Below are 24,841 nucleotides of genomic sequence, written 5' to 3' on the forward strand. Positions count from 1 at the left end.
TAGAGAGAGAGAGGATGATTTCTACAGAATGAACATTCTGCGTCCTATCATGAAATTATTCAATAAAAATTAAATTAAAATACTATTCTTATAGTTTATTATTAAAAATCACTAAATTTTTGTGAAATTATTCTAGATGGATCGAACGAAATTACACTACGTGTGTAGAGACATTACGTGCTTTTGGAAGCAGGCAAGATGAAAAATTAGCAACGCCTTCGCGGGAATCGAACCGCAGATCTTTCAATTACGCGCTGAGCGTGCAGACCACTACACCACGAAGGCTCGCTAAAAAGGCGGAATAAATACCTTATAAGTGGACTCATTAAAATACTTATATATTTTTCCTTTTTTTTAGTAGCTATTTTAGGAGGTTGGCAGGAGCTGACGTATTTAATGCACACTAAATGGGAATTCTAATTTTATGCGCTAGAAGAAAACAAAAATCCATTGAAATTGGGTCGATTAATAGGACATTTTATGTTAAATGGCTGGTTGCCACAGCACTCTCCTAAACCACACGTTTTCTCGCAAATGAAACTTACCTAATTTGTAATCTACTGACGGTTGACCAAAATAAAATAAAATAAACCGTATAGAAAAGAGTTAACATAAATAAATAACATATTCACTGAAATAAACTTTCTGAGAAGGTATAGAAAAGAGTTAACACACATATGACATGTTAGCTAAAATAAATTTTCCGAGTGTTGGTTACGATTTCGACAGTGAAAAATATTGTAGCTTCTTAACTAGGAAGGTACGTGATTATCATTTCTATCACGTAAAGAAATTATTACATTTTACATTCCTCGCTCGTAAAGTTTAAAAATAAAGCAATGTCAAAAAATAAAATTCAATAATAGATGTGAAGTATACCTGTGTGAGTGTCATTTTAGTTATAATAGCCAGCATAATCTTCTCTCCTTTGGTGGGATAGGGGTTCTTACGATGCTCGTTGAGCCAGGCCTTCAAGGTGCTAGTAGAATCACGCGTTACGTTCTTCCGACGAGCTCCATTGAAATCTAAACCGCCGTACCTGAAAATAATCAATAAAACAGACACATTTAACAAATAAATGCATGGAAGACACAGGTTAATTTAAAATATAACATTAGGGGGGGGGGGAAATCGCCTTGTATTTGAGGAGATATTTGCGTAAAAATCTACGGATTATATTTAAAGTTATTAGACAGTATAAATTAAGAATAATCCTGTTGTGAATGATTATAGCAAATTACTTAATTGCTACATATTTGATCTCTTATACATCTGTGACGCAACGACATAGGTAATATGGATTTCAGTTCATCGAAATTGGATGGCGATATTATTTCTCCCGCCTTCTTAGCATGCCTTCGTAGTGTAGTGGTCTACACGCTGGGCGCATATCCAGAGGTCCATAGTTCGATTCCCGCCGAGGGCGTTGCTCATTTTTCATCACTCCTGCTTCCAAAATACCTAATGTCACCAAAATACTGTGGCGCCCGAACTAAAAGGGTGTGAATGATGATTCTCCATACCCCAGGATTTGGCAATTGTATCCCCTGAAACCTCAGTCGCCATTTAAAAAGGCGCATTATATAATGCTGCAGCCTTCGTAGTGTGGTGGTCTGCACGCTAGGCGCGTATCCAGAGATCCGTGATTCGATTCCCGGCGAGAGGGTTGCTAATTTTTCATCACTCCTACTTCCAAAATACGTAATGTCTCTACAATATCTTTAAACTACCCTCCCCCCTCCCCCCACACACACATGCACGCAAATTTAAAAAAAAGGGGGGGGGAAAGACGCAAGGTGTGACATCCAACGAATTTTGAGACCAGGTGAGAAACGCATTTGCTCATTGAGACTACAAAATAGATATATATCATATGAAAAAAGATGGCACATAGAGTATCTCTGATCTATGACAAGAAATTTAAATACTTGAAATTTTATTTTATGTATCGTAGGTCAAAATTAACAGATTACAAATGCAGTAAAAGCTCTGAAGGAACCTCTTCTGGAAGCTGCAACTATTTATGAGAAAGGAAAGGAACATAATACAAAGTCGCGGTATAGAAGCCAGCAGCAAATCATTTTTGCTAAATCGGCCATTTCTGCAGATGACCAAAATCTTCTGTATTCGGATTTATTAGGTTATCTCAAAGAAGAATATGACTATCTGCCTAATGGAAGGGATATCTTCATGGAGGACATTTTAAAGGAAACAGTTCGTTTTCATGACAAAATCGCAGCAAATTCCAGTGCAATCATCTCGTCTACCGAGATTGAACCAAGAGTTAATTGTCCAAAATGACTAGTGGTCGGCTTTGCCGAATATATGGCAATTACACTCTTCGCTATAACCATTTTTACAGAACAGGTTTTTGACTTAGCTTATAATTTTTTTTCCAATAACAGATTGTGAACAATTACAAATGTAACCCAGTCCATTAATCTATACAAGGCTGGATGTGGTGGTCTCTTTATTATGGAGGCACCTAACAGGTGGGCCACCATCGCCTTTCCTATGAAGGGGACGAGCAGTTACAACCCTGCCTTCTCCGGAAATCGAACCCAGGCCCTTCGACATCGCAGTCAGCTTCCTTGACCACTATACCCACTGGGCGGCAGCTTATAAATATATAAAAGGAGAAAACAGCTGAACTGAATAGCAGAATATCATTCAAAAAGCGGAATATCATTCTCCGTTGAATTGATAATTGTCTCCTTTTTAAGGGAAAATCTCTTCACTTTGAAGTTATGTTTGTTGTTCATGACGATGAGTTGATAGCCGTTTAATAAATTAATGATGAAATATTACGCAGTTATAGATATAATATTTCCAGGTGTCTGGCATATTTGTTATACCTGCTTACCTTGCCACCTCATGATTTGCCCTGCCATGTTAACTGTTAGAGGCTGTAGTATAATTGTTCTTTGAGGCATGTTTATAATGTATAAGGTCTTTGCGTCATGGGAACACTTAAAATAATATCGATTTGAAAATCTTTTCTAGAGTTTGGAGGAAGGAGATATTTGTAACTGTCTACCAGGATGTTCTTTATCAAAGCTATGATAGATCTGGGAAAATTCCTAATGCCATTCTTAATAAGTCCTTGATCAACGAGAGCTGCAACTTTCTCCCTGTTGGCCAAGATGAATTCGTGAACCTGATTTAGGCTAAGTTCAGATCACAAGGATTAGCACAACAGAAGAAGTACCACAACAAAAAAGTCTGTGATTCTCCACACCCCAGGATTTGGCGGCCCAGACGCGCTACAGCCGGCCCAGACGCGAAAGTTGCCATTGACTCTGACTACCATACCGAAGGGCCTGGGTTCGAATTCCTGTTAAGGCATGAATGTAATTTGTCCGTTCCTTCATAGGCCCACCTATTAGGTGCCTGCATAATAAAGAGACCACCGCTTCTGGCCTTAGTATTGGCCAATGCCTATGAACTGCTACAGCCCGCCATTAGAACAAAAACTATTATTAGGTTTACCGAAAGTTACGAAAAACAAAATTCTGGAATGTAAATAAAGTCTCATCCTCCCCTGCATCATATCGATTGCGCAAGTAACATGAACGTGATGAAGAGGTACGTATTATAGAAATCAAGCTCTGAAGACAGCTTAAGTCACAATGTGCAAAATTAAAATACCATACAGCTTATAAAGGATTGCTGCATTCATCCATCAATGCTGTCATGTTGTAAGTGGTTAGCATGCCTGTCTAACAACTGAAAATTCTCTGGCTCAAACACACCTGACTTTTCACATCTCCTGTCCGAATAAAATCTAACGGTCTTTCCCGAACTAAAATTTGGGGATTATAACTTATAGTCCAATTGAATTTGATCGATTTACTTTTGTGTCTGTCCTCCACCCTTTAAATGGGGAAGCATATAAGGAATTAGTACATTATTCCGTGTTCTCATGACATGAATAGTTAGCATGCCTAGATAGAAACTGGAACATCCGTGGTTAGAATTCCAGCAAAGGTGCAACTGAATTTTTATGTCTACAGTTACAGTAAGACAATAATCTTTACAAATCTTACACCGTGTTTCCGTCTAATTTTGTTTCTGTTAATCATAAAAATTCCCATATTGCTCTTTCACGCAGCAGTGGTTTATTCAGTACTATAATTTAAAAGTGGTGAAACTAATTTTAGATCAGCTTTAATTTATCATATTAAATTCGCCGGGAATAAGTGAAATACTTACCCGTAGGCAGCTAACGTTGGGTCGTAATAATAAGAGGCTGACTGTGAAATGCTTCTCCATGGATCGGAAGATTCTTTCATTCCATATGTGGAGTTCTGCAAAAATAAATCAGTATTTGAAATTTTAAACAAACATAGTAATATAAAGAAAATGCGTTTTTATATAAAACAGAGTACAGATAAAGTGTTGTATTTTTTCCACTTTTTACAAATTCTTTTTAATAAATATCATATAGTTTTCGAAAATGATTAATAATAGCATAAAATCCTTTGTCATCAAGCGTGATTATAACAAGAGGTTATTATTTAAAATTTTCATTCAAGATTATACATTCAAAATAAGCTCTTTCTAAATGGCTTATATCAGGGTTTATTCAAAGTTTCTTGTGTTTAACTACTGATTGATCACTTTTCATACTGTAGCTAATTAAATGTATAAAAGTGGTATGTAGTGAATTCTTAATTTTCTCTATAATTTTAAGACAGGACAGTTTCTTATTTACTATGATGATAGATTCAGTGGCACAAAATATACGTAATTATACGCATATATATATATAAATTTAAACAAATTTAAATTTTAACAAACACGTATAAAAGTAAAAAAGCAAATTTAAAGCCAAAATACAAGGATTGGTTTTGCACTTGATTTGCTTATGCTTCTGAATTTGAATGATATTGTAAATTAGTTCGAGAATTAAATTTTTTATATGTTTACACATTTAAAAAAAATTTTTTTTTTAATTATTTTGGCTTTTTTTCTTTATTTTGGCTTTAAATTTGCTTTTTTACTTTTATACGTGTTTGTTAAAATTTAAATTTAAATTTCATTCCTTGCAGCAATGGCGCAAAGAATATTTAACTAAATTTGTATTTAAATTAAATTTATTTAATTAAATTCAATTTATTCTTATGAAACATATATATATATATATATAATGTTGTATGAACTTAAATCCATTTAGTGCGAATACAAGTTATTATTACTTGCGCAATTGCTGCAAAGTTAGTTAATAATAATTTATTTCCTAAACCGTATTGATTAATTGATTATATTATCTCCTAAGTTTAATTAAAGTAGAATTATTTTAAAAGTGTGCATCCATACTGGTAAGTTATATTTTGAAAGATGTTTTGAAGTAATTTGAAAGCAAAATGTTAATAATGTTTTAACGGGGACTGGAGTTAAATCATCACGAAGAATAATATTACAATTGCAAAAGTAAAAATTAAAACATGTAATTATTGTCATTGATCGGAAATTAGTTGACTTTTCAAGGGGAACAAACCAACTCCCGTTCAATGATCAATAATTGATAGAAATACGTAAATATGAAAGTGTTTCGTCTTTACTCGAGTTATAAATTAAAGCCAAACCGGCAATTCTAGTCAGGCCAAATATTTCCGCGAATAGTTGTTACTCAAAGAACTGATTCTCATGAAACCAAACCGGCAATTCTAGTCAGGCCAAATATTTCCGCGAATAGTTGTTACTCAAAGAACTGATTCTCATGAAGCATTTTAGTCAATTCAATTTGGAGTAAAAATCAATTACTGTAGAGAAATCTTGTAAAACTCGAGTAATCGTCCCCGACACTATCATCTTTATGTATTTGAGTACTATATTATTTGTAGAAATTAAACATTGGAAATTGTCATTATGAAATCGAAATCAAAGTAAAGTTGAAATAAACATAGAAGATTATAAAAAAGATAAATAATGCAAACTTTGCAAAAACAAATCAAAGATAACATAAAAATAATATAAAAATAATTATATACATACTTAAAATCATTGCAAGCAACTTAGATAAACATTTAAACTTTTAGGGCTGTCATTCGCTTTGAACTGCCAAGTAAATATCATGAAAGTATTTGCTTTTAATTTACACTTCGAGTCTTAAACAAAAGTATGTCCTCAATGAATTTCCGTACAAGGCTCTTTTTGTTAGTGTCTATGCAACATGGAGGTATGTGTAACTTACAACATGGCACATGTAAGAAGATATAAGAAGTATATTTAACACCTCGCAGGCGCACATCATTCTTTTCAGCATATTTGCATAAATGTGATTTTTAGGTACGTCTAGAATTGCTGTTGTGATGTTAATTCTAAATTTGTCAGTAGTTCCAGGGTAAATGGAATACATTTGACCATTAATTATTCGCTATTAGCAGATCAAGTAATCCAGGTAATAATTGTACTTATATATAATATTTTTTCTTGAAAGAAGCTTTCTTCTTTAAGATTAACAAAACACTAACGCACAAAAGAAAGTGTCCTCAGTCAATTTCAAGTTCGATTAAAGGATGCATCCTACAACGCATTTTATTCATCAAGAGTTTCAAATAAGCATGCCTGAAAATCTGAACTTTCTTATCAATAAGACATACAATAAATTTGAAATACAGTAAATTTGAAATGATAAATATGCGCTAAACATCATTCCATAAGACCCCATAGGTGGGGGCAGGGGTTAGATGCTTTTGATAATGCGAAGATATCAATTACTGCAGCAATACATCATCTTCAATCTGGATTACTTGAAATCTCAGACAACTAGTATTTTTAGAGGTCACGCAGATCTTGAATCAATTGTGCAATTTTAAGTTTGAATTTCCTTAACTTATTATTTCAATTAATTATTATAACAGATGCTTTTAAACTAAATAATAGAATATTAGTTCATTTCAATAGACATAGCACATGATATGTCCTTCATCAGAATTATAAGCTACGGTAGAATTTTTATTGATCATTGGTTTTTAGATGATATGCACATTCTAAATCTAGTAGAATTTTATTAATAAATTATTCCTTTTTATTTATTTATTTTGATTCTCATTAACCTGAAATTTTCAAAAGTAGTTTATTTTAGTTTTATAACTAATTTATGGTATTGTGAACTGACCCAAAAGGAATGCTTGAGCAGCAAAATAATTCCATGATTATTAAGTGCCAATATGGCAACATCTACTGGATCGTATAATTTTGGAGGGTAAAGTGCAACTAAATTAAAATTGAACTTTGCCCTCCAAAATTATATTCAAGTAAATAAAACTTAATCGTTACTTATAAAAAAGAATTAAAAAATTTGTGAAAAAGCATTATTTAACATAAATTACCGTCTTTGTCAGCTGATTAATCTAATAGTGAACTTAAAATCAAATTCGTGAAAATTTTAAAATGATGGGAAAATTAGCTTCTTAATTTTATAACAAATCTTTCTTTGGTGATGTAGATGGACACCTCTGACAGAAATGGAAACTTCATATCATAATTTTCCAAACTGTTGGATTGAATGCCACTGTTCTGAAAGTGCCGTTTTCAGATTCTCAAGGTCGGCGGAGTCATTTGGCGCCTGCATTTTTACTGCCTAAGGCAGTTTAGCCTAAGGATCATAAAGACTTCTCAATTAAGTCTCAAAGGTCAAGGCTTAATATCTCATCATATCAGCATACTGTAATTTTAAATTACGTGCAAATTTTCATATCGGAACTAGCTGGCTAGTGAGGTTTCCATGACGTGGGGCTCGGGGGTGGACTCCGCTCCGTTCGCAATTTCGATTATACTTCAAAAACAAGTCATTGCGGCGGAGGTGCCATCTTGCGCTACAATAGCTCTTTAGTCTGCATCTTCCAGAAAGCGGCTAAATTACGCAAAAAGGATCAGTTGTGCTTTAGCGCCAATTTTAAAGCTAGATCATGTCCTGGAAAAGTTCTGCTGCATAGATGTTTGTCTGGAAGATTCGAATGTTTTCGAATATGCTCTACACACCGATGTCGCGAGGTATGAATATAATGACAATAGAAACTTCGACACTTCTAAATTTGAGTTCAGGGCAATAATTGCATTATTTTGATTTAAAGTTATGTGCTCTTTCGTGTGGATTTGTATAAATATGGAAAAGAAACCAAAGACTGTAAGTGCAGAGCATTCAAAGCGCAATAGGAATATCGATATTGCGTTATAGATTGAAGTAATAAAGCAGTGTGTATATTTTGCAGTGAAATAATGTCAGCAAAAAATACAATGCAATGCAAAACAGAAGAACACGATATAAATCATCATTATGAGACTAAACATTCTCAGAATGACTCCAAATTTACAGGAAGCCTAAAGTTAGAAAAATGAATCTTTGAAACGTGAGTTGAAATCTCAGTAATTGTTATATGAGAGTGAATGCCGAACAAGAAGAGCAGTTCGTGCTCGTTCAACAGCAAAACGTGGGAAACAATTTATTTAATTTTCAGTTATTAATATTAACACTTTTTATATTCATATATATATATATATATATATATATATATTGTCTGCTATTTATCGGTAATTTTGCTTTTATTCCTTGTTTTATATTTTCGTAACCAATTTGAACATATTTCTAAACCGATATTTCTCATATATTTTAGACTGCCACCTCCTTGTCTGAATTATTTTTTTCTAATACCTCCTACACATTTTCGTATATTTCATGTACTTGTAGTCACAGCCAGTGAGGTTCAATAGAGGCGAGACTAGTGCTAGTTGAAAATTATATAATTAAATTCTGTAATGTAGATAATTTTTCAAACATTTACCAATACAGATAATATGTAGCATTTTTAATTTCTTCGCAATAAAAGTTATATGATAATAATAATAATAATAAAATGCATGTAATGATAATAATAATAATAATAAAATGCAAATTCTGGTGCTGAGTTTTATGAAATGTATGTTTAAGTTAATGGATTATTTGTAAGGATTTACGACCTTTCTCCATCTTCTCCTTCAGGTTTCGTAATGTAAATGGTTAGCACGTCCAGCTATCTAATTTGAATCTCAGCATGAGCGCAGGGGTTTTACATTTTTTCTAAATCCCTAACATACCTGATAAATCATGGGTAATATTAAAGTATTTTTCTAAAGTTATTGCCAATGTTCTCAAATCTTAAACTCCCTGACTTCCGGATAATTCATAAACGGCGGAATTTCCTACTTTGATAGCTTTATGTTGCCAATATGACACGCGTCTGTGTGCACGGATTTTGTTACATTTTAGTTCTTGAATAAATATACATCATTCGCTTTTATAGCTTTTTTTTTTTTTTTTAGTGGTGTGACTTTCTTCCAGTTACTAGGAGTAGCTATGCAGTTAAATTTAGCAATGATCTCTTGCCTTTGCACTGTATGTTGCAGAGTATCATTTAAGTTTCTAACTAGTTATTTTATGTTAATTTCCTTTTCTGTCAACCTCTTTTCCATTTTCCTGCCAGAATGTAAATTTGTAGCTCACCGGATATTCAACTTAGGTAGAAAAAAGAAAATATTTAAAGGAAAGTTTTGGAGGGTGAAATCAGAGCGTATTCCGCCTGCTGCAAGGCCACGTTACTAACTTTGGCGTTGAGTCATTCGGTTAAAATTTTATAATCGAGGCGAGCGCCAAGCTTGGCGAAAGTTTTTTATTTGGCCCGATTTTAATTTGAATGTGGTTTCCTGCTGTATGTTTTCTTGTGGCAAACCTAGAGCTTTATTTCGGTAACTGTAAGAACACAGAGAAATACTGTGTTTGTTTTTAAAAGTTTTACTGTTTAATATTATTGTTATATATATGTTTAATAGTATATTTATATGAATATTTGCAGAAGGTTAAGCTGTTGTTGGTGGGAGAATGTTGGATTTCATATGACATGAAGTTTATAATTTATGAATGTTTTCATTTGATTTTATTTAGTTAATTTTTTTAAAGTTTTGTTTCTTGCATGTGGCAATCGAAAGATGTGGAATATTTAAAGATTTTAACGAAAGTTGTTTAGTGTGTTGAATTCCACGACGATAGTAACTTGAATATTTTACTTAGTTTATGATGATGCTGAATACGCATAATTTGCTATTCTGTTTACGTTTAAAACTGACTTCGCAGTGCTCTGATCTGATAAGAGTATACATTTTTTTAAATAATTATTTACAAGAATGGTTCATTCTACTATTTTGTGATGAATTACATATATATAGGACTAAGCTTTTACTTGCAAAGCTGTTGGACTTTGTTTTACTCATCTAGTATTTTATCATCTCATTTTACTATTCTGTTTACATAAAATAACGGTGTTTTACTACAGCAAAACTTAAAAGTTACTATTCTGTTGACGTTTGAAAATCACATTTTAGTGCTTGTATTGCCGCCTAAAAAATTCACCAAATTTTGAAGGCCAAAATAGTTTGGCGCTAACTTACCCCGCTTATGGAATTTTAGCCAGTTACTCTTGCCATTACACTTGTTTACGCCGACTTTGGTCAGAGCCAGCTTATGTGATAGTTATACTGAGGAGCCGTTAGCCTATACTATATTTCACGAGTTTTAATTCATCCGTTGTCTTTAAGTTAAGTCATAATTATTGGCAATTGTAAGACCGAGTTGGTGCCGAGTGTTAAACTTTATTTCAGTTAAATAAAGGGTCTTTTCCGTTTCACCCTTTCCCTGTTTGTGTGGTACTTACAAGATATAGTGATAACTCGCTACTTGTCTTTTAGAGTTCCAGCCTAATTTGATGTTATCTAAGAAGGCCAGACCCTATAACATCATGAGATATAGGAAAGCACGTTAACATTTATCGTCCTCTTCAGCTGCCACAATTATCTTTCTGTTTCATTAACAGTTAAACTTAACACTGTGTTATCTTCTCTTTGGTGCATGTTACATATATTCGCTCAAACCAGAAGGTTGTGAAAACTGAGAGAAGTAGAGTATGAAAAACTATGCCGATTAACTGATGTTTATGAAGATTGGAGCAAACGTTAGCATACTGTCTCGCAGAAACTTAGCGCCATTTTGTATTGGCTGGAAACCCACCGTGAGTTATATGAAATGGCTTAAATGCTTAGCTGATAAGGAAAAACGGGACGCGGTGTGTGATAAAAACTTATCCCTGGAAGTTTATTGTATTAAAAGCGGAGCTCCCTCAGTTCTGTTAACTATTATCTCAGTCAATCTATTAATTTAATGTTGTACATTTTTAGTTTCAGTTGTAACCACTAAGATTAGGAGTTATTTAGTTTCAATCTGTCTGTGTACGAAGTCGAGAAGACGATAACTAGCCAACATCAAGAAAACAGCTCAGCGTGAGGTACCTTTAGGTACTGTTAGTTAGACAGACCTGAAAGAATAGTTAATAGTAGAATCGTAATGTAGCCATGCGAGACCCATTTTTATGTTAACTATTCTAGTGCAGGTGAAACAGGTTACCAACCTCTCAGAAGAAAAAAAAAACAGTGATCTCTGATTTGCTGTCTAAGAATAACTTAAATTTTCGAACTCCACACGTTGCGTGCATTGAGTAGTTGCTAGCCATCCGGCACAGGAACGCAAAATTCACATTCTGATAGATAATGAATAAGGTTTATATCGCATAGCAACTGGCTTAAGTGAAAGGAGAAAACTGGAGGGGGGAACGCTATCCAGTCATTGTTTGGAATTAGATGTTGCTATTAGCAACACCGATATCTATTCTATCATAACAAGGCTGAAGTGGTGAAAGCTTTGATAAACTTCATTTTCATAGAAAGTCTGTAATTTCTAAATAAATCGAATTTTATCTTTGATTTGCAAGTGAAGAGAACTTGAAAATTTTTCTCCGAATGGATTTAATTTGTGCAATAAAGTATTCCATACAAATCTGTGCAAAATTTATTATCATGTAAATTACGTGTCTAAAATAATTTGAGCTTAAAGAGCAATAAGAATACATCAGTACAATCTTCCTGTGGGGTTTCGAACTAAACTGCAATAGTTTGGGGGGGGAGGGAAATGCTGCTATCTCATAACATGCAAGATTACATTTGTATTTTTATAGCATGGAAAATAAAAAGCTAAAAATTTTCAGGTTGGTCGAAGGGTAACAAGGAAAAATACGCAAAATTTTCCCAGCTTGGGATTTATATTAATTATTCCCGGTCAAATATTTATATTAACATATCGGGGATGGCGGGGGTATTATATGAAATCAGCTCTTTACTAATTGGTGTCATGTCAAAGAAGGCATCCTCGGTTAATTCAAAATCCCGTTTAGCTCGAAGGTAATTAAAAAAATACAGAATTAAGAAATAATCCCTATTGTAGTTACAATATTGTGACAGCTTAAGAGAAAAATAATTTTGATCATATTTTCAAACAATTTAATCTGTAATAAGTTCATCTGGATAGATAAATTAAATCATTATTTTTTAAATAAAGAAAAAAAATTGGAAAAAGAACAGAACAGAACACTCTGTAAACAACGGAAGAATATACTGTTGCGTTTTTCTTTTCTTTTCTGACACCAGTTGTTACGTTATTTTCTTCCTTCACGTTCGTACGGGGTTCGTAGATTTGGAGTGAATACCGACGACATGATGAAGTATCGAAACACACTTTATTTATCAATATTAATCAGGACAGCTCCAAAACACTTTCACAGTCGTCGAGAATCTGCTATAAACACGCTGGAACAATCAGCGACACAGCCTTCACACTGTCAGGCAATAACGGTGGAGACAGCTTCCTTCAAAGCACCCGACTCTGCTTGGTCGTTCTTGGAACTCCACGTACTCTCGAGACTCTCCACGCTACAACTCGCGATGCACTCGACGACACACGAGCACAGCTCCCGACTCTTCGGTTCAGTCGTTCCCAGAGCTCAAAACTCTCTCTCGGGGATGCACTAACCGCGCTACACTAACAGATTCCTTCGGTGCACTTGACGACCCACTCGGCACTCGCTGCCCGGCTGTCAACTCGATCGACTCCGCGGGGATTGACCCACTAGACGAGACACACACTGACTGACTGCGGACCAGCAGGGTTTATATAGCTTTCGGCTTGTGTTCGAGAACATTCTGGGGTAAACCGGTTAGAATTCGTTCCAGAAGGTTCTCCATCCGTCCATGGCATATAGCCAATTTTGTCGCCAAATGTCGTCAAAGGGGAGATTTATCGCCAAATGTGGCAACCCTGCTTTCCTCGCTATTTTATGGCAACCCTGAAACTGCTTTGCGGGGAAGCTATCTCACCGCGCCTGTACGTTTTGTAACAATACATAACTAAAATAAGTTAAAAATGGGCTCTCTGACTGATGCTAAAGGATTTACTATGCACCTGATTTCCTTTACTATTGTGCATTTTACTAGTAGCAGAAAATTAATTGTATTTATTCATCACGGATTATGATATATCTAAATTACATATTGTTGTGAATAAAAAACAACTGCCAAATACTATGACATTATCTGTTATCAGTATTATTAGCTCGTGCATTTTCTTTTCCTTTTTATTTTTATAGAAATTTTTATTTACAATAAATTTTTTTACGGTAAAACAGAACGAACACTACTTTACTCTAGTAGTAATTTAGCTGTAGCTTATAGCATAAGCAAAATTACAGCATAAAACAAAAGTTACTTACGCTAATTTTGTTTTATGCTGCAGTTTTGTTTTACGCTAAGAGCAATTTTTTATCTTTCCGCCAATAAACAAACTTTTTTTAATTAATTTCCGCCAATAAACAAACTTTTAAATTTAAAAAAAAAATTTTATTTTTAGACAGGTCCCAGTTAATCCGTCCGCGGATAATCGGAAGTTGACTAGATGCCAAAAATAAAATAATAACTCGAATAAATAGAACGTAATTCAAATAACTTTACATTATAGGTTTTTAATCGAAATTTACATTTACATAATAATCAAATTCTAAAAACGTATCTAACACCGCTATTTTTATTTAAGGTTGCTATTTAGTTGGACGATGTTTTAGTCATGATTTTGTACGTATACAGATTTTGTAAGCTAAGTAAGCGTGCTTTTAAAACAATACCATTGACATCGACATCGTTCGTCGTCACTGACAGGCAACGCAACTTTTTGTAACAACTCGGAAACGACCTTTTATCGCCTTTCAAAAATCCGTCTTTAAGGTAATTAAAATTAATTCTTTTAGTGTGAGTTTTGCAGCAGGATTACTTTTAAAATATTTTTGAGAAAATTCTTCGAGAAACAACATGCAAATTATTCAAATATAAAAATAATTAAACAATTATTTAAAAAAAATAAAACAACAGGAAATTTCCAAATTGCAACATTCGCTGGAAAATCTAATATTCGGAAAATCTTAGAAAATTCTCTAAAATTCACAAAAATAATTGCAGTAATTCCCGCCGCTATAAAGTCGCTGCCTTGTTTACGAACAACAATAGATACACTTATTTCTCTCGGCCATGATATGTCACAGAGTCAAAATTATTTTTCAGATTCTGTTTAAAATTAAAGCACTCATGAGACAATGAAAAATGTGTAGCGTTGTATCCTAAATATATTGTTACGAAATGTCCAGCTGTGGTAAGATAGCTGCCCCGCAAAATGGTTTAGGTTTGCCAGAAATTTGCAAGGAAAGACAGGGTTGCCAGATTTGTTGCGAAATCGTCCATTTGGCGAAAAAATTGGCGATGTACCATAGGCGGAACGAAAACATTATAGAACGAATTCTTACCGGTTTGCCCCAGAATGTTCTCGAAGGCAGACCAAAGGCGATATAAACCTTGCTTGTACGCAATGTAGCAGTTTATCGTGAGTGCATCGTCGAGTTTATCGTGGGTGTATCGTCGAGAGTGAAGATTATCTTGAATGTGTTGAACTCCGAGAGCGATGAACTGAGTAGGGAACTGTATTTAGTGTTTTGCCGTGAAGCTGTCTTCACCGTTATGCTATCTTACAGCCTGAAGGCTTCTTGCTGCTTGTTTCAGCGTATTTGTGGTAATTTTTGACGACTGTAACGTGTGTTTGGAACTATCCTGTGTAATACTGACGAATAAATTGCGTTTTGATTCTTCATCAAGTGTCATTAATCATTCCAAATCCACAAACCACTAGAATGCAACAATTTTAAATCTAAACACTCGGTAACATTAGTAGACAACCAGGTAAATTATGATCCCATCTCATTCTGTTAATTCTCATTAAATTCTCATCCTGTAAATTAAGAAAGGTGTTCGATGTTATGCAAATTGTATTTCTTTCTTTGTACCGAGGAGCGGCGCAGACGCAAATTTGTTAGGTTTTTAAAGCTCGCGGTTAGAGCTTCGAGGTTGCTGTGAATTACTGGAGTTTCAACTAAGCGGAGGTTCTTCTGAGTTTGTGTTGGTAAGCCGCCACTGAAGTCGGAGTTTGTGTGGTCTTCGCCGTTCCTCAACTAACTTACTATTTGAAAGTCAATAAAGAAGTTTCGGTCAACGTTAGGAGTCTGAGGTTTTTTGAGTTCTATACTGAAGTAATATCAAGTTAATTTACAGTCCACTATTTTTAAACAACGGAACGTACATGTTTTATGGTCCGTCGGCTACGGAGTCACAGTAAATTTGGTGAGTCAGTGTGTTTTTTTATCTTTCTTATTAGATAATGGAATTTACAACGCTTAAGACTAAAAAGCGTGTAGCTAAAGCTAAGTTAAGTAAACTGAAAGAGAAAATTACAGTGACTTACGATTCTGCTGATGTTGATCAGTTGGAACTTTTTAAATCTAGATTAAATGACTTAATGACCGAACTTTCGGATATTTTTAGTAACATATTTGTAGTGAGTGAAGAAAAAGATATTGATGTATTTATAGAAGAACAACAGGTCATACAAGATACGGTTGATGAGTTAATTTTAATGCTAACCAGAGTTAAGAATGTTAAAGACATTAGTGTGGAAACTAAATCTTGTGAAATAGCGAGTATACGCTTACCTAAGCTAACTCTTCCTGTATTTAGTGGCAGTACTGAAGAATGGTTATCATTTTTTGATTTATTTAAAACGGTGATAGTGGATAATGACCGTTTATCAGGTGCACAAAAGCTACAATATTTAAAGGGTTCTTTAAAAGGAGATGCTTTGCGGATTGTTCAAGCTTTAACTATTTGTGACAGGAATTTCGAAATAGCGTGGCATTTATTGTGTCAAAGATTTTCACATAAGAGAGAATTACTTTCATCGTTATTAAAGAAAATCTTGTATTTATCAAATTTACAATCTGAAATTCCTAGTCAGATATTAGCGTTAGTAGACACTGTAAGAGAGTGCGTATGTTCGTTTGAAAATCTAGGATTCAAAGTGGAGCAATTCGCGGATACTATTTTAATGTTAATAGTACAGTTTAAATTGGATTCTTCGACGAGAGGATGGTGGGAAAGAACATTAAAGAGTGAGGAAATACCAACACTTAATAATCTGCTAGAGTTCTTGAAATCTCATGCCAGAACCTTGCAAGCAGGTAAAACGCAAGGTGTTAAAAAAACAAGTTACAAAAGACAAATTAACTTCATTGGCTTCAGAGATTCGCGCACAGTGTACGTATTGTAAAGCCGGTCATTCAGATTTTAAATGTAATAAATTTTTAAATCTGAATGTTCAGGAACGCGTTAATTTTGTGAAGAGAAATAATGTTTGTTTTAATTGTTTGGTTTCAAATCATAAAGCTTTCGAGTGTAGAAGTACACATAAATGTAAAAAGTGCTTTAAAAATCATCACGCACTACTGCATTTCGAAAGAGTTTAAAATGAACCAAAGGCACTTAAAGGAGTTTCGAACAGTTCGAATAAATTATCAGTGACGGCTAAGCCATTTTTCCCTGGGCCAGAACCTCGCGCTCAATCGGCTGGGTCAGGGGAGAATATCGCAAGTTCTAGTCCAGTAATTAAATCTTGTGTTTCAGACTTTAATTTTCAGAGTGAAGTTTTATTATGTACGGCTGTTATTAAAGTGTTGGATTCATCGGGTGAATACCAATTGTGTAGAGCCTTCCTTGACCCTGGCAGTCAAGCAAGCCTGATTTCAGAAGATTGTGTACAAAGGCTAGGGTTAGCAAGAAGAAATGTCAAAGTTTTTATTTCATGTTTAGGGTCTTTGGATACGAAAACTAATGGAATTACGGAAATAAACTTCGTTCCGCATTTTCCGGCGAAAGTGTCATTTAAAACATCAGTATTTATCATCAATAGAATTATTGGAATTTTGCCGCATTTTACATTGGATAAGAAGTACGTTGAGGAATATAATGATTTAATGTTAGCAGATCCAACGTTTTACAAAAGTGGGCCTGTTGATATACTTTTAGGCGTAGATATTGCCTTACCTCTTTTAAAGGGAGAAATAATTAAATGCGAAGAAGGTAAACCGGTAGCTTCTCGTTCTGAACTAGGATGGATTATTTCAGGTAGTGTGAATAATTCAACAGAAATTAATCCTACTATCTATGTTAATAATATACAAGTGGAAACTGATCAGATGCTGTCTGACTTTTGGAAATTGGATGCTGTACCTACGTTTGACATGCTTACTAAATCGGAGAGAGCATGTGAAGATTACTTCAAATCTACATATACGAGAGAGGAAAGTGGGGTATATACTGTGAAATTACCGTTTCACTCTCCGCCTTCTCAGCTTAGAGATTCCAGACAATTAGCTATGCGTAGATTCCAATCTTTAGAAAATTCACTTCTAAAAAGGCCTCAGATATATGAACAGAATAAGGATTTCATGAGGGAATACCTTGAGCTGAGACATATGGAGGGAGTGCCTGAGGGAGAGATTCTTATTGACTCTACGTATTACATGCCTCATCATGCCGTATTAAAGGAATCAAGTACTACGACTAAACTGAGAGTTGTTTTCGATGCTTCAGCTAAAACGACATCGGGTCTTTCATTGAATGATATTTTGATGGTTGGGCCAAGAGTTCAGCAAAAGCTGTTTCCAATTCTTCTACGGTTTAGAACTCACAAAATTGCAGCATGTGCCGATGTAGAGAAGATGTTCAGACAAATTCGTGTCCAAACCCAGAAGATACAAATTGGCAACGAATGCTTTGGAGGGATAGTCCTAGTGAGCCCTTGAGTACATTTAGATTAGTGATAGTTACATATGGGACTGCCTGTGCGCCATATTTGTCTACTAGAGTAATGAAACAACTTGCATTAGATGAACAAGTGAGATTTCCTTTAGCATCAAAAATTGCCCTTCTTGATTTTTATGTTGATGATTTGCTTTCAGGGGCACAAAGTGAAGAGGAAGCGAATGTTCTAGTTCAGCAGTTGAATGAAATGATGAAAAGGGGTGGATTTCGCTTAAGGAAATGGATTTCAAACAGTTCAGCTATTTTAGAGAATATTCCCGAGTGCTTACGAGAATCCAGTATTTCTCTTGAAATAAACAGTGACAAGAAAGTAAAAGTATTGGGAATCAATTGGAACAACTCTAGTGATACGTTTCATTTTTCGGTATGCATAAGTGATAAAAAGTTTACTAAGAGGACTATTTTATCAGAAGTAGCCAAAATATTTGATCCAATGGGATGGTTAGCGCCAACAATAATATACGCGAAAATATTACTACAAGAGTTATGGAACTTACAGCTGGGTTGGGATGAACTCGTTGATAAGAGAATAAGTAGGAAATGTAAGCGTTTCTATCTAGAATTGCCCTTACTTTCAAGCTTACAATTTCCGAGGTATGTCTTGAGTCCGAAGGCAGTAGTGATAGATATCCATGCTTTCTGCGACGCTTCAGAAAAGGCTTATTGTGCAGTCATCTATCTCAGAACAATAAACCTTGATTCGTCAGTCAAAGTCAGCCTTCTGACATCGAAAACCAGAGTAGCGCCCTTAAAAACCCAGTCTCTTCCAAGACTAGAGTTGTGTGCTGCGTTACTTTTAGCAAACCTCTTACATGCAGTATTATCGTGCATAGAACTGCCTATTAACAATATTTACGCATGGACCGACTCGCGGGTTACATTGGCATGGGTCTCGTCCGAACCTCGCCGTTGGCTACCTTTTGTGGCAAATCGAGTTGCAAAAATCCAAGAAGCTGTTCCAGGTATTCAATGGAATTATGTTGCTGGGAAAGAAAATCCTGCAGACTGTGGGACCAGAGGTTTTATTCCATCAGAATTCCTACAATGTGAGTTATGGATGAAGGGACCGCAGTGGTTAAACGAATCCGTAATTCATGTACAGCAAAATTCAAGTGTAGAATTAGAGGGTGAAGTTATGTTGAAGGAATTGAAAAAGAATTTCAGTTCAAATATTTCCAAATTTGAAGAGCCTAGTGTGTCTTCAAGATTTTCGTCATGGTTAAAGTTATGTCGAGTGTTAGCGTGGTGTTTAAGATTTAGAAATAATTGCAGTAAGTTACCTACAGAGAGTATAAAGGGTTATTTATCTACTGAAGAATTCTGTGAAGTTACTTCTATGATTATTAGGATTGTGCAAAGAGCCGAATTTCCAGAAGAATTATTCTGTTTAGAATCTGGTAAACCCTTGAAGACATCAAGTAAATTACTGTCTTTAAGTCCTTTCTTGGATTCCGCGGGAGTAATGCGTGTAGGCGAAAGGCTCAGAAACTCTACAGTTTCAAATAATCAGAAACATCCTATGATTTTACCTAAGAATCACAATATTACGCGTTTAATTATTAAGCATTATCATGACACGTATCTTCACGCAGGTACGCAGCTACTCACTTCTGTCATACGACATAGATTTTGGATTGTGAATGCTAGAGATATTATAAGAAAGTATATAAACCAATGTGTTATCTGCCGTAGAGTTAGAGCGCAAACTGCAACTCAGCTAATGGCAGATTTACCCGCTTCAAGAGTTACTCAAAGTAGAGCTTTTTCTCGTGTAGGGATTGATTTAGCAGGACCATTTAACGTTAAATATCGTCCTGGTAGAGGAGTCAAAATCTTTAAGTGTTACGTATGTCTATTTATTTGTTTTACTACAAGAGCAATACACTTAGAATTAGTTGGAGATCTGTCAACAAAATCATTCCTCGCGACACTTAAGCGGTTTATAGCTCGTAGAGGCAAACCGTGTGAAATTCACAGTGATTGTGCAATGAATTTTATAGGAGCTAATAAAGAATTAAGGAAAGCCTTTTCTATCGTTCAACGTGATGAACAGCTACAGGGTTATATTTCGTCAGAAAATATTAAATGGTTGTTTAATCCTCCCTCTGCCCCTCATTTTGGAGGGCTTTGGGAAGCGGGTATCAAGTCTATGAAACATCACTTAAAAAGATGTTTAGGAACACTTATTTTAACATACGAGGAATTTTTGACATTAATAACCCAAATTGAATCCTGTCTTAATTCTAGGCCTTTAGTACCAGCTTCAAGTGATTGTAGCGACTTGGAGGTGATAACACCAGGACACCTTTTTAACCGGAGCGGCTTTAAGCGCTATTCCAGAATCTAACCAAATTCAAGAAACCATGAGCTGCGTTGGAGGAACGTTCAAAAGTTATTTCAACATTTCTGGAATCGTTGCAGCAGAGACCCAAGTGGTGCAAGGTACAACAAGACCTGAAGATTGGTGATATGGTTCTTATTAAGAACGAAAATCTACCTCCACTACGTTGGAAATTAGGTAGAATTATTAAAGTGTATCCCGGTCTGGATGAGAAAGTTCGAGTGGTGAGTTTACGCACGTCTAATGGTGAAATAAAACGACCTATAGCAAAGCTATGCGCTTTGCCATTTAATTCTTGATTTAGAGACTTTAATTTTTTTTTTCAGGTTTATGCAGTTCAACAGTTTAAATTTATTGTTTGAACCCCCTTGGGACTTCAAGGCTGGGGGTATGTTCGATGTTATGCAAATTGTATTTCTTTCTTTGTACCGAGGAGCGGCGCAGACGCAAATTTGTTAGGTTTTTAAAGCTCGCGGTTAGAGCTTCGAGGTTGCTGTGAATTACTGGAGTTTCAACTAAGCGGAGGTTCTGCTGAGTTTGTGTTGGTAAGCCGCCACTGAAGTCGGAGTTTGTGTGGTCTTCGCCGTTCCTCAACTAACTTACTATTTGAAAGTCAATAAAGAAGTTTCGGTCAACGTTAGGAGTCCGAGGTTTTTTGAGTTCTATACTGAAGTAATATCAAGTTAATTTACAGTCCACTATTTTTAAACAACGAAACGTACAAAAGGTATACCAAAAAGTGATCCCATCAGGGACAGATAAAAGTAAATGGAGCACCAGAACTTCGCCTACAGGTTTAAAGGTTTTTCTCCATAACTCTAGCGCGACATCCATCACAGGGAATACTGTTCCCTTCTTCGGAAACTAGCTCCACTACACAGAATGCAGTGTTCTCATCTTTGTCGTACTGGTCGGCTCCTTCCTTTTTCTGGTCTGTCATGCACTCGTTTCTTTATATACATTTCTAATTATTTTATTTTGAAATACCAATTGATATTTTGATAATGCCTTGGTGTCTATTTATATTTCGTTATTCATAGTACATTTTTTATTCGTTTCATAGAGGTTCCTGTTGGATGCATGTATTAATATTTCATTTTATTAATTTTGGCAAATTTATATTCTGTAATATTGTTTTGATGGCTTTAGACTCAAGATATAACTGACATCTTCTGGTGCGACTGGCTGCCTGGTTTTGTAATGGTTTTCTTTTGTGAGTTGACAGCTAAATATGGTAGTGACAGGAAGCTGGTAACAACAAGAGTCTAGTCAACAACGATATTTATTTGTACTTTGCCTTAATCTTAAATAAATGTTAACAAAAACTTAACATCCGCTTTTTATGGCTTAGGAATACAAGAGCACTTCATTTACAGAAAAGAAGTACAGGAAGAAAAATTAGCATAAGAAAATAACGCATTAAATAAAATAAATCTCGCAGGCCCACAGATGTGGCTTGTCGTAGACAACGGGCACTTTTTCTTTTAAACAGTTTTTGCCAGAATTTTTAAATATATGGAGTAACTCTGGTTTTCGTGAAGAGCTAAAATGTTTGTCTAATAATTTTTTTCGAGGTAAAATTGCCGTAAGATATTTTTAGAACTTTATGAAGAATATCGAAAATCATTTTTAGTTTCACAAAAGGAAGAAAGGCTAATTAGAAATAACTATAATGAGAAAAAATTGAGATATAGGGATGCAAATTTAAAGTTCAAATATTCAGTATATTAATAAAAAAACTTAACTGGTGGTTGTCTTGCGCCAAATAAAAGCTTAAATAGCTGCATTACAGACAGTTTTCGATTTACTGAGGGTGGATTCAATGGTTCCTGTCTCAAAAAAATAAATGAGCTAATTTGTTTTTGATGTGAAAACTGCTTTCACAAACAATATGCGTAAAACAGAACTGTCTGCTGAAAATACTGTTGCGTTGGGTTCGTAATAAATTGAATGCACAAAGTCCGATGAAAAATGAATAAAATTTATTCTTATCACAACAAACTTCCTTAGAGATATTCGTACAATATAGCAATATCTCACGGCCTTTTGGCTAAGATCAAGTGTAGTAGTTATCTTTCAAACTACTAAAACGTTCAACAGAACTTAATTTAAAACAGAGAAAGCTAATCCGATTTCACCGCGAATTCGCTACAGTAAACAACAACAATTATCCAAAAAGCAACTGAATTGAAATGTTTTCCTCCAGCTTTTATAAGCTTTTTAAATCACGCGCGAGAATCTTCTCATATTTTCTCGACTTTTCTGGATAGCAAAAGAGTACAATTACGAGATAACTATTATTAAAATGTTAAATGCTCGTGCTCCTGTATTTTAATTTTTCCGGCGTAGCATTCTTTTCGTGCTGCATTGCACGGGAATACAAAACAATATTAATCATAATTTTACTAAACATAGCAAACTGAATACAAAATTCGTAACAATACGATAAGAAGAAGAAAACTGAGTGAGCTGCCAGTAGGGGTACCATAGGGTGCCATACTTTTAGAGAACGTATTCACAATAGTACACAATTTGATTGTAAATAAATATAAATTCTAACCGATTTTTTTTACGCAAGTTTAAATTCATTGCTGTCAGAGTTCTTTAGTAAATATCACACTTTAATTACCTTTATAACTTTGTTTCTTCATTCCTGGTGATGCTCTTTCTTTCTCCAGTTACAGCGTGTTCAGTTTTAAATACTGATTTTATGTACATAATCAAATGAACTTATTTTCCAGATTAAACTACTTGAAAGTATAGGTAAATTGTTGAAGGATTTTCTGTTCGTGACATTTCGGGTTACTCTCCTTTCATGTGTTTTGCGAGAAGTCGCTGAGCACTGATAGTTCGGTCCGGGGTTCGAATCCCGAAGAACGAGGTGCCTACACGGTCGTTTTCGTGGTATTCCTCCTGTGTAATGTGTGCACGAGCCAGTTTTCCTTAGACAATCTTCCACGAAAGTATCCTTCCCCTGCGGCAGATACCCTCGAGTGCTTTGCCATAATCAAATAAACTAAAGCAAATCTTTCCTGTATTTTAACTGCATTCTAATAGTGATTTTGAATTAATGCCTATCAGGTTCAGTGTTCCGCCTTACTTGCTTTGGGAATATCAAATGACCTGACTCGGAACAGGGAGCTTACTAAAGCTATGTTCAATAAATGTGGGAAGTAGACAAGATACACAGGAAGGGTATACGAAACCCTTTATTTTTTCTCTCTTTACAATGATTTCCGGACTTCGGAATACAGAGACCAACCACTTGTGGTCTGAACGTAAGAATATAAAAATATTAACTAAACTCTAACTAGACTTAACTTGGATTAATAAACAAGTGGCTACTTGAAGATTGGCCGTATATTAGCAAAAAGCCGTATGTAGTACAGAGAACTGTTAACACTACAATAAGTTTAAAATTATCAAGAGGATTAAACCTCTGGCCTTGTAGGCAACCAGCAACCGAGTAAAACTGCTAAGGCAAGCGGCCTGCTTCTACTAACTCCTTCCTCTCTCCTTTTTGGCAAAAAGCCACAACTTAAGTACTTGGCGTTCGCAAGACAAATTTGCATAAATAAGTTAAAGCTTTTAATTCTGGCCGGAAGTAGAAAATAAGAAGTGATAGTAAAGATTTAAAATAAAATAAACGTTAGTAAAACTTAAGATCCTTACATGCCGTCTGCTATATTAACCCGGTTAATCGGGAGTTTATAAAATTAGAAAAGAAAGATAAATTAAAGTATACAATATAAAAGTTTGGTTTTATAACTTTGTTTGTTACTAATTTAATCATGGAAAGATGTAAAATTATGTGAACATTCAAATAAGTCTCAGCGACTGTGCAGAAAGGTTCAATTCGCTTCGCGCACATTCCTGAAAACTGCTCATTAAATCGTCAAATATTAAAGCTCAGCTTGTCGAAGCTGGAAATGACACAAGCAAATGGATATCAATAACACTTTAGTGAAAAGCCGTCCGCCTCATCCTTGTCGATGATGACCGACACCCCTTTAATGAGATTCTTTAACATTTTCATTTTGGGACGATCCAGCTCCTCGGGGTTGTGGATTTCAGAGTAAGGGTGGGGTAGAGAGAAAACGATTACACCTGCACAGTTTGGCTTTCTACGCCCAACTTGTTTTCGGTGTCTCATTTTTCTTCTGTTCGGTTTTGTTATCGGCGATGTGTCGGCAGATAACGTATACAGGAGCAGCAGGTGTTTGTTCTCGCTGCTGAGCTAGATTAGGAAGACAACGAGTGACAAATAATAACTTGCTCTTTCCTCCATAAATGTTGTAATTAATTGGTACTTAATTTCAGGAATGAAAATAAATTCTTTATTTATGCGACTGAAACAAATGTTTATATGCTTTAAGCATGAATATC

General features: G+C 35.0%; 1 protein-coding gene across 1 annotated transcript in view; it reads right to left on the reverse strand.

Moving 5' to 3' along the window:
• Window positions 1-24,841, reverse strand: part of LOC118195907 (Iroquois homeobox protein 5a-like) — a 167,777-nt gene that overhangs the window by 48,346 nt on the left and 94,590 nt on the right. The window contains exons 3-4 of the mRNA XM_035367247.2: window positions 4,213-4,307; window positions 880-1,039 (exon numbers count right to left, since the gene is read on the reverse strand). Of these exons, the coding sequence (XP_035223138.2) occupies window positions 880-1,039; window positions 4,213-4,307 (255 nt within the window). The remainder of the gene's footprint in view (window positions 1-879; window positions 1,040-4,212; window positions 4,308-24,841) is intronic.

The sequence above is a fragment of the Stegodyphus dumicola genome, chromosome 5 (genome assembly GCF_044657685.1).
Source record: "Stegodyphus dumicola isolate Sdum_Otavi_A_Nest chromosome 5, ASM4465768v1".
In the NCBI taxonomy this organism is placed as follows: Eukaryota; Metazoa; Arthropoda; class Arachnida; order Araneae; family Eresidae; genus Stegodyphus; species Stegodyphus dumicola.